Here is a 17,811-nt window from a genome sequence, read left to right as displayed (position 1 = left end):
CAGTATACTAAACACGGATAAGTAGAGAATAAATAACTCAGAAGAGAAGTCAGAAGAAAGTACTGAGAATAAGTTATGGAGAATAAAAGAATAAAAAAATACAAGAGTAGAGGCATGAGACATAGAGAATACAGTGAAAAGGATTAACTTATATTTGATTACACCTTCAGAAAAAAAGGAGAGAGGAAAAAATATTAACAGTATTTCAAGCAGTAATGACAGAATTTTCCAAAACTGATGAAAGACATCAGGGAGCAAATTCAGGAAGTGCTAACAAGAATGGTAAATAAACAAACTTATATCTGAGCAATTAAAATAAAACTGTGTGGGGTACCTGGGTGGCTCAGTGGGTTAAAGCCTCTGCTTTCGGCTCAGGTTATGAACCCAGGGTCCTGGGATCGAGCCCCACATCAGGTTCTTTGCTCAGAGGGGAGCCTGTTTCCCATCCTCCCCCCACCCCCCACCTACTTGTGATCTCTGTCAAATAAATAAATAAAATCTTAAAAAAATGAAATGAAACTGTGAAAACCAACAGTAAAAAGAGAAATATTAATAGCAGATAAAGAATAAAGAAAAAACAGTTTCAAAGATGAAACAAATAAAATAGGTGAGTTTTAAACAGAATCAGTGGATGCTAAAAGACAATAAACCAATAGCTTTAAAGATTTTAAAATAAAATCATTGCTATCCAAATAGTATAGTCAGCTAATATATCCTTTGAGAATGAAGACAAAAACTTTTCAGATAAATACAAATTTAGAAATTTTTTCTAGTAGCAAATTCATATTTTAAAAAATAATAAATAGTATTCTTCAGATAGAGGGAAAGCAGTATCAGATATAAAGTCAGTTATGACAGTGGAAATGAGATACATGGGTAATATTAAACAGATATTGATTGTGTAAAACAACATAATACTTATTAAGTTTAGGGGATATAGATGTAGATGTATATTATTAGTATAACATAAAATTCAACTGAGTTAGATAGAGTTAATCCACAGTCACAGGAAAAATCATAGTTAACATTTATAAATATTTTAAGAGAATAATAACAAAGATACAATACTGTATGCAAAAACTTGTGGGGTGGATTAAATCTTGATTAGGAGAGGGGATTTAGAATTTTAAATGTGTAAGTGAGGATAGGTTGAAAATAAACAAGTAACTATCTGAGAATGTACTAAATAGAACAGCAAATTATAACCAAAGCAAGCAGAAGAAAGGAAATAATAAAGGTCAAATAATAAAGGTCAAAATAATATAATAATTATATAATAATAATAATATAATAGAGTCAATAATATAATAGAGTCAATAAATCTCACATTTCATTCTTTGCATAGATTGGTAAAATTCATAATCCTCTGGCAAGACTGACTAGGAAATGACATACGTGAGGAACAGAAGAGTAGACATCTTTCCAGATCCTGTAAGTAGTAAAAGATTGGGAGAAGATGCTCTGAATAATTTTATGCCAATAAATAAGCACAAATTCCTAGAGAACTATAACTTAGACCCAGCAAGAAATAGAAAATGTGAATTGTCCTATAACTCTTAAATAAATTGAATCTCCAGACCTACATGGCTTTCCAAATTAAAGAAATAAAACCAATTTTATACAAACTCTTCCAGAGAAAAGAAGAAAAGCAAGAAGTCTTTGCAACTAATATTATGAGGCCAGGATACTCTCCATTCTAACCTGGTAAGGATATTATAAGATAGACTATCTTTGTCATTAACAAAGCTGAAAACAAATGGTAAAGAAAATGTTAAATCAGGGGCACCTGGGTGGCTCAGTGGGTTAAAGCCTCTGCCTTTGGCTCAGGTCATGATCCCAGGGTCCTGGGATTGAGCCCCACATCGTGCTCTCTGCTCAGCAGGGACCCTGCTTCCCCCATTCTCTGCCTGCTTCTCTGCCTGCTTGTGATCTCTGTCTGTCAAATAAATAAATAAAATCTTAAAATTAAAAAAAAAAGATAATATAGGAAACTCCCTTTATGACATCGAGGTAGGGCATATTCTAATCATATAAGAAAATACAATACATTTTACTATATTAAAATGAAGACTTTCTGTTTATCAGAAGACATAATAAAAAGAACAAGGGGACAAAAGACAGAGTGAAAGAAAATCATTACAATGTATTTAATTAGCAAAGGACTTCTATCCACAATGTATGAAAAATACTATAAATCAGTAAAAGAATGTCATATAATTTAATAGTAAAAGGGCAAGAGACATAAACTGGCACTTCACCAAAGAGGATACCCAAAGGACCAAACACATGAAAAGGTGTTCCATTGCATTAGTAGTTAGGAAAATACAGACTGAAATGCAATGAAATGCTCACTCACCAGAATGGCTAAAATTAGAAAGACTGGCAATAACCAGTACAGACAAGGTTGTGGAAAATGTGAACACTTACTCACCGCAAGCAGGAGCCTATAATGTTTAAGATAACCATATCCTAAGATCCAGAAATTCTGTCCTAGGTGAATCACCAACCCGGGTGCATGAAGAGACATACAAGTAAAAGAAATGTTCATATAGCATAATAACCCCAACTTGGAGACATTCCAAATGTCTACATAAAGAGGAACCTATTAATTGCAATACCTTCATGTAACAGAATGCTAGATAACAATGAAAATCCACATATTTTAGATGCAGTCTATCCCTGAGCTGCTGGTTTAAATAATCGTTTTGTCATCTCCCAGTTCTGGGGTTTGGCTGAGCTCACATATGGTATTCTGGCTTGAGCTCTCTAATAAACAGTCATTGGGTGATTGGAGCTGGGGTCATCCACTCAAAATACTGTGATGTTGATGCTAGTTGCTGGTTGAAACATCAGCTGGGCACCGGCAGGGTGGTGTCACTTCTACCAAATCTTTTGTAGACTTTTCTGGATACATGTTATACATGTATGCATGTATACAATTTTAAAAGCTAAAAACTGAAAAGAATGTAGTTCCAGTTCAGTAAAGAAGGCCAGGATCTGGAACAACAGGTTGTTGAGAAAAAAGGTCAATATATATTTGGAAGAATATTCTTCTTATATTTGTTATTCTTTTTATTGTTTTTAGGTTCTCGCTACCCTCCAAGGCTTACCTCTAGCTCTTGACAACTTGGCCCTGACTTCCTTTCTGGTTTTAGTCTTCCTTTCACAGATACCTCACAAGAATGCTGACATCCTACTGAATTGTGTTCTTGCACTTTTTCATGGATCTCTGTGATAGAATAATGGCCCTCCAAAGATGTTTGCATTCTAATCCCCAGGACCTGTGAAGATGTACTACCTTACGTGGCAAAAGGGGCTTCTCAGATAAAATTAAATTAGCAATCTTGAAATGGTGAGATTATCCTGGATTATTCTGGTGGGTCCCATGTAAACACAAGGAGAGTCAGACTAAGAGTCTGAGAAGGAGATGTGATGACAGAAGCAGAGGTCAGAATGTGCAATTGATGGAAAGGCACAAACCAAGGGATGCAGGAAATCTCTAGAAACTGAAAAAGCAAGGAAACGAATTTATTCCCCCATCTCCCGAAAGATCCAACCTACCAACACCTTGAGTTTTGTCTCTTAAGGCCCATTTTCAGGACTCCGAGTTTCAGAACTGAAAAAAAATAGACCTGTGTTGTTTTAAACTTCCAACTTGTCGAAATTTATCACAGGAGTTATAGAATCCAACGATATCCCTTCTTCTTCTTTTTTCACTTATAACCTTTCCTATATTGTTTGGTTCTATTTGAAATACTTCCTTAGGCCAACTCTTTTTAAAACCCTATGACCTCACTCATGAGGAATTTAAGAAGTACGGCGGAGGATCATAGGGGAAGAGAGGAAAAAATGAAACAAGACGAAACCAGAGAGGGAGACAAATCGTAAGAGACTCTTAATCATAGGAAACAAACTGAAGGTTGCTTGGGGTGGGCCGGTGGGGAGGAGGGCAGTGTGGAGGGATGGGGTAACTGGGTGATGGACATAGGGGAAGGTACGTGTTGTAATGAGTACTGGGCATTATAAAAGACTGATGAATCACAGACGTGTACCCCTGAAACAAATAATACATTAAAAAAAAAATCCTACCTGTTGTTACAGATTAAGATCAGATGCTCTCTTTGAATCCTTTTTACTATCACAGTCATAAATAATTCTTAATCCCCCCAAATCTAAGGCACTTCCTAGCCTTGATAGTCCACTAATCGCATATTATTTCATTATTTGAAGTCAAGGTGCTATATATCTTTTTTGCTGTTCCAGTTTTCTGTTCAGGAATTTTATACATATTGGGCATGCACATTTGTTGAATGAATATGAGTACAAAATGTTATCATTAAGTATATTTATAAAGATTTCTAATAATAATACATAAAATAGTGGAAATTTTTATAAAAAATATAAAGGTAAATTGTAACATACGTTTGCAACTTCATATGATCCATTTAATATCTGTTCCATGTAATGATTTAGGTCTCTGAATCTTTTGTGGTCTGAATTTGTAAAAGGTAAGTGCCACCAATGAGGAAACCTGTTTTAAAAAAAAAGTTATCTTCATTAGTTTGAAAATTTGCTTCTTAGGTTGTTTATGAATTTGTAGCATCAGACTGAAGGGCCAAAGAAAATATTTTTTTATAAAATGAAACACATCATTAACCCTGAGGGTTTAATAACATGGTTGTGGTCACTTGTGCTATTTTAACTTTCATTAATATTAATACTAATTTAATTTAACATATTAACTTAATTTAATTTAACATATTAATATATATGTTCTTTCTTGCTGTGTTTATAGAAGACCACACATTTTGTCCTTTAAATATATATGGAGGCTTAATAAGTATTTTCAGAAATTAATGATGCATAATTTTTGAAAAAGGTCAGATTGTATTGTTTGTTTTGGGTTTGCTAGAGATATTTCTACACTAACTAAATTAAACAATTTACCAAGTGACATATGTTTCCATCTGGTATTAGTCTTTTGGGGCAAAGTATCACTTTCCTTAAGAGTCTAACTTGCAGAATTCCCTCTGCAGTATCCAATGATTCATCTTGATGGGTTAGATGTGATTAAGACCAATTACTAAGTGGAATGACCTGTTAATGGTTAGCATTTGGTAAAATATTTTGCTGGCTAAATACATCTTTTTTGCAACTACTCAGCAGCTTCCCCTGACTGTGTCTTGCTGCTTGCCCCCTCCTTCATACTTCTGCTTCTTTGGTATCGGTATTTTCCTAGGTTAAGGAGCAGGAGGGATAGTGAAAGGCTGTCAGCAAACACAGACGTATGCAGGTAATGCAGGCCATTCCATTCACTGCTTCCTGTTACAAATGTTAAGGAAGACCAAAATAATGTTTGTATATTTAAATAATTGACATTTTATTTTTAAAAAGTTCTCCTGCAGTTCTAAGGCATAAAGTACTAACATTTTTCATTCACAGTTGATTATTACAACATTGATAAACAATTAACCAAATCAGAAATGCATTTGATAAACAGATGGATTGGGCAGGTTTTAAATATTAATTTTTATATCTGTAGATGAATTTTCCTTATTGTTAAAAGAAAATGGAGTTCAACATCAGTTCTATTCCTCTGTTTATGTTTTTATAGAGGTATGTACTAAAAGTCTTGTATATAATTAAGCACAAGAGAATTGAGAAATTTAGCCATAGTAATGTCATTCAATTGTTGAAATGTTTTTTGAGTTGTATGCCACATGTAATATAGCAATCATTTTGTGAGAATGATTTTTCATGATCTTTCATCTGACAATGACATCATGTCCTGCCTCCATTTTGTTCACGCCAAAGATTAGGAAACTCTTGAGTTGCAAAGAGATTTGATATCTGATTATTAGAATAATTCTTTTTTTTCAATATTGGTATTGAACTAATGTTTTGGTTTGCCTTTTATTTCATTCTCAAAGATTTTTTCCTCTCTAGGAATTCTGAATGGTTGGGAGATACTATGATGGCTGGGAAAAGAGCAATGTTGAAAGCAGAAAGGGAAAGGAAGTCCACCCTTTTTAAGCAGGTTAATTTTAGAGAAGACCATTAATTTTACAGAAGATTTCCATGCCTGTGTATTCTTGGAAAGTACCTAGAGGTATGAACAGTCTTCTTTGAAGACCACTATTATATATTATGACTAATTTAAATTTTATTCTTTATGACTCTAACTTTCTGATCATACTCTTCAGATCAGGTTTATATAATTCTTGCAGGGCTTCTCTGAGTAAATTCAGGAGTCAGAGATAATCTTACTTTCATCCTTCATTTATATGCATCAATGGAAGCTTTAGCTCCTTTGGGATTGTCAACATACAAATATTGTCAAGGGCATACAGGAACTATATGCCCCCCACCCCACCACACACATGCACACACATACACATGCTGGAATGGTTTTAAAATTAATTTAAATAAGGCAGTAGTTGTTGAGCAAGGCATAATCCTAAGTAAAGCTGAAAATTGAGAAGAGGCATATGGAGAGAGATTATTAACACTTTTGAGGTCTTACAAGTTGTCCTAATATGTAGTACACAGATAAAAGTATAAAACAGAGTAGTTTTTGAAACCAAAAACGGCAGTCACTTAACAATGACCAACATTTTTTTTTTTTTTTTGACCAACATTTTTAAAAAATCACTAACTAGGGGAACCTGGGTGGCTCAGTGGGTTAAGCCTCTGCCTTCAGCTCAGGTCATGATCGCAGGGTCCTGGGATAGAGCCCTACATCCAGCTCTCTGCTCAGCAGGGAGCCTATTTACTTTCCTCTCTCTCTCCCTGCCTCTCTGCCTACTTGTGATCTCTGTCAAATAAATAAATGAAGTCTTTAAAAAAATACAATAAAATCACTAATTAGTAGATTTGATTTATTTTATTGTATTTATTTTATTATTTAGTAATCGTACAATGGCAACCACTGATGCTGAATTTGATATTTGCAGTCAAACTTTGCCCTTTTTTTTGCTAGCACCTTTTCTGTTATTCTATCAGATGTTTTTTGGTAATTCTTAAAGCTGGTGCTGCTTTTAAGTTTTCATAATAACATTACTTCCCTCTCAGTCTCTTGAACATGCTCTTAATTTGTTCACCTCCTGATGCTTAAAGCATCTGTATTTCAAAATTCCTGTGACATCTGCAAGCACTGTTTTTCATAAACATGAAGTACTTCGCTCTTCAGTATTGCACAGTATCTCTCCATCCATTGATAACTTTGCATAGAGGTATGTTTTAGAAAGGGATTAAATCCTGAAAGCCTGGCAAAAATCCACATGTAAAAAGTATGTCAGGTCAAACCATAAGAGGCTTTTAATCTCAGGAAACAAACCGAGGGTTGCTGGAGGGGAGACTGGGTGGGAGGGATAGGGTGGTTGGGTAATGGACATTGGGGAGGGTCTGTGCTATGATAAGTGAGTCATAGAACTGCACCCCTGCAACAACTAATACATAATATGTTAATTAAAAAAATATGTCAGGTCAGATATGGACATTCCCATTGTTAAAGGACCATTTACTTAACAAAAATCTCAGTATAAAGACAAAATAACATTTGATTTATCCTAAGTGCCAAGAGAATCACTGGCAAGTTAAATCTTTTTAAAGTCAAGATACTCCTTTGGTATACACTGAATGAAGTCTATGACCTAAATTTGGTTAGTTCTAAGTGATGAATTTTAGCAGGTTTGTTTGAACAGAAGTAATTTTCAATTATATTCTTTTTTTTTTTAAAGATTTTATTTATTTATTTGACAGAGAGATCACAAGTAGACGGAGAGGCAGGCAGAGAGAGAGAGAGAGAGAGAGAGAGAGAAGCAGGCCCCCTGCTGAGCAGAGAGCCCGATGCGGGACTCGATCCCAGGACCCTGAGATCATGACCTGAGCCGAAGGCAGTGGCTTAACACACTGAGCCACCCAGGCGCCCCTCAATTATATTCTTAATGTGCTTATGTTTAGTATTTTTAAAATTATAATATGAACAAAAGCAATGGTTTCCGAGATTGACAACGAACATAACAACAAATTAAATTTAGATAATCCAAGTCAAAGTTAATAATTCACAACAAAGTGAGTTGGTATTAGTAAATTTTACTTATATACTAACTGATATTAATGAATTGTTTTCTGGTAAGGAAATAAATATATCAGTGCTTTTTACTGTAGTTATTTGTTGAAGAAGTAGATATATCCAATTTAGTTCTGCATTTTCAATTTCAATTTTATTAAAAACAGGCAAATAGAACAGTTTTCCTGATAACTGATGAAAAATTAAATCGCTTCTGGATTTTTCGGTCTACAAAATCAATGGCTTGAAGCAAACAGAGAAATTGCAAACCTTGTTCTGTTTTATGAGACAAAGGTTCTTTACTCTGGGAGCAATATAGACTCTGCTGGGATAGGTTCAATGGCATTGGAGTCAGAATGCTGTGTTGCTCACAGATAGAAAACCCCATAACCATAATTTTTCCTCATGTTCAAGGACAAGTACTGCAGGCAAAACACTGGGGAGGACAGTGCCTTACTCTGGGAGAGTCAATGATGCAAACTGCTTCTGAAGTTGGCTGTGAAGTTTTGAAAACTGGTCAAATGATTTTTCTGTCAGGCTTGTTTCATTGTTACTGTGTGTCACCCGGATTAGATACAGCTGCAGAAAATAAACAGACAAAAATCAAAAGGTGGCATTATCAACCTGTGATCCACTTTAAAATCTGGTTTCATGTGAGCTAAACAAAGCAAGAACCTTTCTGCAAAAAGCCATTGCAAGAGCTAAGAGATGCAATTTGTAAAGGCAAAATTACCTATAAATACAGTATACAAAAATGTCATAATCTTATGTGCTGGGAACAGACTGCCTAATTTCTGCTTTTTTTTTTTTTTTTCATGTGGACATTTTAATTAGCTCTTGATTTATAGTCTACCACAGGGCAGGAACTGTTCTCTTTGATGGTTCTCTACTAATAGCTCTGTTTGTTATGATTCCTCCTTAGAACATTCTCTTTTAATGGCACTTCTGCTCAAACTGTCACTGATTTTTCATTTGCATAGTAAAAAAAAAATTGTGATGTAAGAAAGGATGTGTAGCATAGTGAAAGGAAGTCTGAGATGAAGTCAAATGATACTTAAGTCAGAATAACAGAGTTGAGACTTACATTACTAGTTTTCTTGCTGAACCCTAAAATTGTCGCTCTTTGAATTGACCTGGTTACATTCAGCATACAGGATTCCTGGGGCAAAGTCGGTGAAGTAGATTTAGCAGGGTTTATGGCTGTCATTTGTGCAAGTGTATGGATCAAGTTATTTAACTTAACAGGGAAGCACTCCAGACTTTCCTTTATTTTCCTAAGGAAATGAAAAAGAAAAGATAGTGAGTAACATTTCCCTGAGTTGACTCATTTTATTTAAGATTTGTTTTTTTGTGTTTGTTAAAAGTGGAGAAAAACCTCAAGAACCATGTCTGTTTATTCGGAGCCCAACTATTAAACGTTATTTTTATCTTTTTTTTTTTTAAAGATTTTATTTATTTATTTGACAGAGAGAGATCACAAGTAGATGGAGAGAGAGGCAGGCAGAGAGAGAGAGAGGGAAGCAGGCTCCCTGCTGAGCAGAGAGCCCGATATGGGACTTGATCCCAGGACCCTGAGATCGTGACCTGAGCCAAAGGCAGCAGCTTAAACCACTGAGCCACCCAGGCGCCCTTAAACGTTATTTTTAGAAACCCCAAGTCCACATCTTGAATTGTTAGCAGATATAAAAGAAACCCACGTGGTGAAATAGAAAACTAATTGTAATTTTGTATTTTACCTTATTTTAGGCTTGTTTTCTATTTTTAGAAATGACTCATTTAAAATTGAATTTTAGTTTATAATTATTTAAAGTATTTAAATAATTCCAGAAGTTAAAACTATAGAACAATGTATATTCCAAGAAACTGAGCACCTATCCTTTTAATCTCTGTATTATTCCTTCTCTTCCCCATATTGAAATATTTTAAAATATATGCTTTAACTTTTATAGCTTTTTTATTTTATTTTTCTTTGGTTTGGTTTTGATGTGTTTCTGCTTTTTAAAGTCTTTTTTATTTCTTGTATTTGAGGTTTGCAATTATGTTCTAATGATATAAATGTCTTCATATAATGTTCTTACCTCCTCTGTACCTTCTTCAGTATCTGATTTGCAGTGTTGTCCTTTTGATCCCAGTTAATATTATAAAGCAAATGGTGTCCTTATTCTGTTCTTCATATGTGCTTCCTTTTCCACTTCCATTTTTTATAGAGCTATTGTATCTACATTGTATAATATCTGTACTATACATACTACATAGTCTCTTTTCTAGCATTGAATCTTAAATTTTCTACCAGGCATTATGTCTGCATCTTTGTCATTTTGACTACGTGAAGCTCATTCTCTAGTAAATTCCTCAGAAATTGCTCAAAGTAATATGTTTCTGAATTTTGGGTGTTGACAATAGTTTATGGACTGATTTGAAAATCATTTTGGCTTGATACATCATCCTTGGCTCATATTTCTCTCTTTTCTTTAAAAAAGATTTTATTTATTTATTTGGGAGTGAGAGCACAAGCGGCCGGAGGTGGGGAGGGTGGGGAGGTGGGATTGGAGGGACAAGCAGACTCCCTGCTGAGCAGGGAGCCTGACATGGGTGTCTGTCCCAGGACCCTGAGATCATGACCTGAGCTGAGGGCAGATGTTTAACTGACTGAACTACCCAGGCAGCCCTTACATTTCCTTTTTTGAGTGCCATTAAAACATCATTCCATTTTCTTTTGGAATAAAGAATTAGTATCCCAGGGCACCTGGGTGGCTCAGCTGGTTAAGCGACTGTCTTTGGCTTCAGATCATTTATCCTGGAGTCCCAGGATAACAAATAAACAAAATCTTAAAAAAAAAAAAAATTAGTATCCCAAACTGATAACATACTAACTTCTTTCTCTTATAAATAATTTGGTCTTTTTACCTGGATGCTTGAAGAAAGTTTCTTTTTCTTGAAAGTCCAATAGGTTTCTAAAATATGTTTCATGTTGGTTATTCTAGGTAATTTTGCCAAATATTCAATGTGTTTTAATGTAATTTCAAGCCTTTTGACTTCAGAAAATGTAATTATGATCCTACTAGTTATTAAAGTACTAAATAAAGGGCCATCTGGGTGGCTCTGTCAGTTAAACATCTGAGTCTTAATATTGGCTCAGGTCATGATCTCAGGGTCCTAAGGTCAAGCCCTGCTTTGGGCAGCATGGAGCCTGCTTGAGATTCTCTTCCTCCCTCTCCCTCTGTCCCCTCCCAACCCTGCACTATCTCTGTCTTTCCAAAATAAGTAAATAAATTTTAAAAAATATACTAAATAAATAATTTAGTTGTGATGCCATTTTAATATATTACTTCGGTTTTCTTTTTCAGGAAATTTCATTATGTATATATATGCTGGCTTTTCATTGCTTTTATTTAAAAGTCCTCCTTTTGTTCCTCTTTTTCTCTGGAGGCATCTGTTATATTGTCATGTTTATTCTGTGTTCCTTCTGGTTTGCTTTTAAAATTGTTTTCTTTTCCCAGAAATGAACCCACAACTATATGGCCAATTAATCTTTGACAAAGCAGGAAAGAATATCCAAAGGGAAAAAGTCTCTTCAACGCATGGGTGTTGGGAAGACTGGACAGCAACATGCAAAGAATGAAACTGGACCACTTTCTTAAATTATACACAAAAATAAACTCAAAATGGATCAAAGGCCTAAATGTGAGACCTGACACCATAAAAATCCTGGAAAAAAACACAGGCAGTAACTTCTCTGACACTGGCTATGGCAACTTCTTTCTAAATCTGTCTCTTGAAGTGAGGGAAACAAAAGCAAAAATAAACTATTTGGACTTCATCAAAATAAAAATCTTCTATGCAGCGAAGCAAATAATCAGTAAAAGTATAAGGCAACCTATGAAATGGAAGAAAATATTTGCAAATGACATATCTAATAAAGGGTTAGTATCCAAAGCTGTATAAAGAGCTTATAAAACTCAACATCCAAAACCCAAATAACCCGGTTTAAAAATGGACAGAAGACACGAAGAGACACTTTTCAAAGAATGTGTACATTTGGCCAATAGACACATGGAAAGATGCTCAACATCACTGATCACTAGGGAAATGCAAACCAAAATTAGAGAGCAATATCACCTCCCATCTGTCAGAATGTCTAAAATCAACAACACAAGGAACAACAGGCATTAGGGAGGATGTGGAGAAAGGGGAATCCTCTTGCACTGTTGGTAGGAATGCAGGCTGGTGCAGCCACTGTGGAAAACAGTATGGAGGCTCTTTAAAAAGTTAAAAATAGAACTACCCGATGGCCCAGAAATTACACTACTGGGTATTTACTCAAAGAATACAAAAATACTAACTGAAAATGATACATGCATCTCAATGTTTATGGCAACATTATCTACAATATCTATAATAACCAATTATGGAAAGAGCCCAAATGTCCATTGACTGATGAATGTGGTATATAAAACAGAGTATTATTCAGCCATTAAAAAAGAATGAAATCTTGTCAATTGCAATGACAGATGGGGCTAGAAACTATTAAGTTAGGAAAAATAAGTCAGTCAGAGAATGATAAATGCCATACTATTCCACTCATATGTAGAATTTAAGAAACAAGCAAAGGGGAAAAGAGAGAGAGAGGCATTCCAAGAAACAGTCTTAACTATAGAGAACAATCTGACAGTTACCAGAAGGGAGGTGGATGGGGGGATAGGTTAAATAAGTGATGCGGATTAAGGTGTGCACTTGTGATGGGCACCAGGTATCGTATGGACGTGTTGATTCACTATAAATTAACTAACATTACACTGTATGACCTGCAACTATTATTACATGTATTTTACTAACTGGTATTAAATAAAAGCAGAAAAATGAAATTTAAAGAATTACATTTTCTTTTACTTTTCTTTCTTTCTTGGGTTCCATCACCTCATTTCTGAGTTTTTCTAATTGTGATATATATTTTTCTTTCAGGTCTTTATCATTGCCTTGATTTCTTTTATCTCAACTTGAAGTATAAAGATACAATTTCTTCCTTTGGTGGGAATGTCTTTCTGGCATACTTCATTGTAAGGATTTTGCTTTACATCTTATTTATTTCTCATTGTAATTTTGTATGACAGTCAAACATGATCCATTTGCTTGGTTATTTTGATATGAAATTTGCATTCCTGAAATTTCAGTAAGGAGTAGAAGGTCTTTGAGGGTCTGAAGCTCCCTTTTCTGTTGTTATAACACAGTGATAAAAAAATGTCATTTCATATTTTCTGAGATGTGATTCTTTTTCTTAGCCCCTCGCCCCCAATTTTTTCTAGACTTTGGTTTTCCTTTTCTCCTATGATCTTTCTCATCTCATCTTGGAATATACACCTAGCAGTTTCTCTTTAGTGTAGAATTTTTTCCTGAAAGGAAGCTCCAGTTACCTTTGAAAGCTCATAAAGTGCTCTGACATTTTCAGATCTGCCACAGAAACCCTTGCCCATCCCAGTGAACTGGGATGTATAAAAATGCTTCCCAGTTTTAGCTGCTATTATGAGATTGGTCTGATCAGCTTTCCAGTGAGTACCTGTGGGGTCTTTGGATCCTGTTCTCAGGTCAGTCAGATGATCTATTGCTTCTTTAGCTTCTTCCGAGGACATGCTGATACACAGATCTTATAACTGAATTATTTGTCCTACCTGCTTATATTTTAAGGTTCTTGGGAATACTTTCTTGCATAGTTTTGTTGTAGATATTGCCCATAGTTTTTGAGTTTTGTTACCCTATTTGATATGTCTTTTTTAATTGGAAGAGATTCAGGAACATTAAAAAAGCTTGACTTGTTATAAAATATAATTCAAGCAACACAGTAAAATTGAAGTAAAATGGGAAAGGTTCCCTTCATCTTTCCTCCAGTACCACTCCCCCAGAAATAACCACTAGAAACAATCTGATTTTTTTTCAATTTGATATTATTATTTTTTTTTAGCTTTCTTTTACTTTTGTGCAAACAGATAGGGACATATATATATACAGTATCTTTACTCCTACTACATGCCAGGGGCTATTCTGGTATTGGGATATAGCAAAGAGTAACAGAAATTTCTCCCTTTATAGAGTTTATATAATGTGAAATTCAGACAATAGTGAGATAAACACTTAAAATTAAAGGATTTGAGAGAGTAATATATGCTATAAAGAACACTAAGATAGAAATTGTAGAGAGGGAACAAAAGGTAGGTAACGGTGTTGCAATGGGTCATCTCACTGAAAAGAGAGTTGAAGGATTGGACGCAGACCTTGATTTGTCAAACAAATAGGTCATGGGGATTTCTGATGGAGGACATTCGAAGCAGAAACCACAGCTGGTCTAGAAACTCGGAGGTACATGGGTGACCGGCATTTGGCAGATGGCAAAGAACGGCTGACACAGTGAGGAAAGGAAGAATGGAATCAGACAGACAAAAAGAGCACCATTTTGTAAGGACTGTGAGGTTGTGTGAGATAGAAGTAAAAAAGACAGGAGTCAAAAATCACAATTTACAGTGTTTTAATCTGCTATTTTAACTTAGCAATACATTTGGAAGAAAAATTTTATAGTAAATGGTACATAGTAAGTGGCCCCAAAATATCCGTTGAATGAACAAGCTTTCTAATTCAGAACACTGACTTAGACCTATTTTTGAAGTGACCACACAATATCTGAAAGTATAGATGTATAGTCATACATCTAACCAATTTTTTTAGCGCAAAGACTATTCTTTCCTTACGGATTCAATTTTGTCCAATACTAAGCCTCTCTGTATATGCCTAGGCCTGCTTCTGGCCTCTTCATTGTGTTTCACTTGTCATTTGTCCATTTCTGTGTCAACACTACACTTACTCAAAAATTGGAACTTACAATAAGTCTTGAAATCCACAAGCTCTTTTATCTTTTTCTTCTTTAGGTATTTTTTTTTTTCACTATTTTAGGCCCTCTAATCTCCCAAACATATTCTATTTTTATTATTTTATTTAAATTCAAATTAGTTAACATATAGTGTGGTGTTGGTGTCAGGAGTGGAATTTAGTAATTCATCACTTACATATAACCTCCAGTGCTCTTCAAATGCTCCCAACCAATGCCCTCCTTAATGCTCATTCCCCATTTAGCCCATATCCTTACCCAACACCTCTCTAGCTAGTCTGTTTGTTTCCTAAGTGTCTCTTATGGTTTGCCTCCCTCTTTGTTTTTATCTTATTTTATTTTTCCTTCCCTTCCCCTATGGTCATCTGTTTTATTTCTTAAAGTCCACATGCTTAAAATCATATATTTGTCTTTCTGACCTATTTTGTTTAGCATAATACACTCTAGTTCCATCTACAGTGTGCCAAATGGCAAGATTTCATTCTTTTTGAATATATATATACATATATATGTGTGTATATATATATATATATACACATACACACAGACACATACATGCCACATCTTCTTTATCCATTCATGTACATTTGGGCTCTTTCTATAATTTGGGTATTGTTAATAGTGCTGATATAAACAATGGGGTGTCTGTGCCACTTTGAATTAGCATTTTTGTATCCTTTGGATTAATACTTGGTAGTCCAATTGCTGGGTTATAAGTTTGTTCTATTTTTAACTTTTTAAATTTATTTTTATTTTTTAAAATTTATTTTCTTTTTTAAAAAGATTTTATTTATTTATTTGACAGACAGAGATCACAAGTAGGCAGAGAGGCAGGCAGAGGGGGGGGGGGGAAGCAGGCTCCCTGCCAAGCAGAGATCCCAATGCGGGGCTCAATCCCAGGATCCTGGGATCATGGCCCAAGCCAAAGGCAGAGGCATTAACCCACTGAGCCACCCAGGTGCCCCTTAATTTATTTTTAAATCTTATTTTATCTATTTATTTATTTTTAAAGGTCTTATTTGAGAGAGAGAGAGGGAGAGAGAGAGCATGAGAGAGGAGAGGTCAGAGGGAGAAGCAGACTCTCCGCCAAGCAGGAAGCCCTTTGTCGGACTCAATTCTGGAACTCCAGGATCATGACCTGAGCTGAAGCCAGTTGCTTAACCAACTGAGCCACCCTGGCACCCTATTTTTAACTTTTTGAGGAACCTCCATACTGTCTTCCAGAGTGGCTGCACCAGTTTGCATTCCCACCAACAGTGCAGAAGGATTCTCCTTTCTCTGCATCCTCACCAACATCTGTTGTTTCCTGCCATTCTGACAGGTGTGAGGTGGTATCTTGTGGTTTTGATTTGTATTTCCCTGATGATGTGTAATACTGAGCACATGCTTTCATGTGTCTGTTAGCCATTTGGATTTTGCTTTGGAAAAGTGTCTATTCATGTTTTCTGCCCATTTCTTAACTGGATTATTTGTTTTTTGGGGTGTTGAGTTTGATAGGTTCTTTATAGATAAGTTCTTTATAGATCTAACCATTTATCTGATATGTCATTTGCAAATATATTCTTCCATAGAATCGGCTTATCAAGCTCACCCATACAAAAAGTAAATGTGTAGGGTTTTAAGTGGTATTGCATTGAAAGTATAAATCAATTTGGAGAGATTTAGCATCTTTACAATATTAAGAATGTACCCGGTAAGTATGGTTGATTTCTTCATCTAGTTAAGTCTTGCTTTACATCTCTCTTTACGAGTTTAGATTTTTTTCCCTGTGAAAGTTTTGCATATCTTTTGTTAGATTTATTCTCCAATTAAAAACATTTATGTCAATGGCAATTTGTAAATGTTATCTTTTCCTAAATTTTAACTAATATTTGATAAAATGTAAGTATTTCAAACTCATTGATTTTAACAATAATTCCATATAATCTTTTGAAATTTGTATGGACATAGTTATGGAGTCTGTAAAAATGATAGCATTTTTGTTACCTTTGTACTGCTAAGATCAATGTTAAAGCAAAGGGGTGATAGCAAGCATTTTTGTTTTGCTCCTGATTACAAAGAAGTTTTCAATGCTTTGCCATTAAGTATAATGTTTTCTGTTCAGTTTTAGCTAAGGACATTCCTTTCTATTTCTGGAGTTTTTGAGAAACAAACTACTATTTTTCTATTATTTAATATAAACTATTACATATATTATATATTATTGTATATAATCTAATATAAACTATTATTTATTTTGAGAAAAAACTACTATTTTCCATATCTTTTGAGGTGATCATATAAAATTTCCCCTTTAATCTTTTTTACTACAGAGTCTTGACTTTTTACCTTGTAACTACTTACTTTACTGAATTCTTTTTATTCCATTTTTTTAATTCTCAAAGATTATTTTATTTGTTGTCTTATTCAAATGGAAAATAACAATATAATAAAACTTAAACATAGGGGTTTACTATCAATATAAAGGCATTATTATCTTTTTTCCTGACATTAATGGGAATGCTTATAATCTTCCACTTTTTTTTAAAAGTTTTTTATTTATTTATTTGACAGACAGAGATCACAGGTAGGCAGAGAGGCAGGCAGAGAGAGAAGAGGAAGCAGGCTTCCTGCTGAGCAGAGAGCCCGATGCGGGGCTCGATCCCAGGACCCTGGGATCATGACCCAAGCTGAAGGCAGAGGCTTTAACTCACTGAGCCACCCAGGCGCCCCTAATCTTCCACTTTTAAAAGTATGATGTTTATCTAAGTTTCCTTCTATTTGAGCTAACTAAAATTTTCTAAGAGGAATGGATGTTGAATATAATTAAATAGTACTTTTCTGGGTTGGCATTTATCAAAGTTATCATGCAATGCCTTTTTTAAGA

The 17,811-nt window shown here is 34.8% G+C and overlaps 1 protein-coding gene across 3 annotated transcripts in view; it reads right to left on the bottom strand.

Moving 5' to 3' along the window:
- PIK3C2G (phosphatidylinositol-4-phosphate 3-kinase catalytic subunit type 2 gamma) overlaps nucleotides 1-17,811 on the bottom strand; it is a 351,683-nt gene that overhangs the window by 57,347 nt on the left and 276,525 nt on the right. For all 3 annotated transcript variants that reach the window (XM_082742400.1, XM_082742402.1, XM_082742401.1), the window contains 3 exons: nucleotides 9,156-9,345; nucleotides 8,529-8,650; nucleotides 4,423-4,531 (listed from right to left, as the gene is read on the bottom strand). In XM_082742400.1, the coding sequence (XP_082598526.1) occupies nucleotides 4,423-4,531; nucleotides 8,529-8,650; nucleotides 9,156-9,345 (421 nt within the window). The remainder of the gene's footprint in view (nucleotides 1-4,422; nucleotides 4,532-8,528; nucleotides 8,651-9,155; nucleotides 9,346-17,811) is intronic.

This window comes from Mustela nivalis (genome assembly GCF_964662115.1).
Source record: "Mustela nivalis genome assembly, chromosome: 7".
NCBI classification, from domain to species: domain Eukaryota; kingdom Metazoa; phylum Chordata; class Mammalia; order Carnivora; family Mustelidae; genus Mustela; species Mustela nivalis.
Note: the sequence above shows the minus strand (reverse complement) of the source record. Positions and strands in the feature narration are given on the sequence as shown.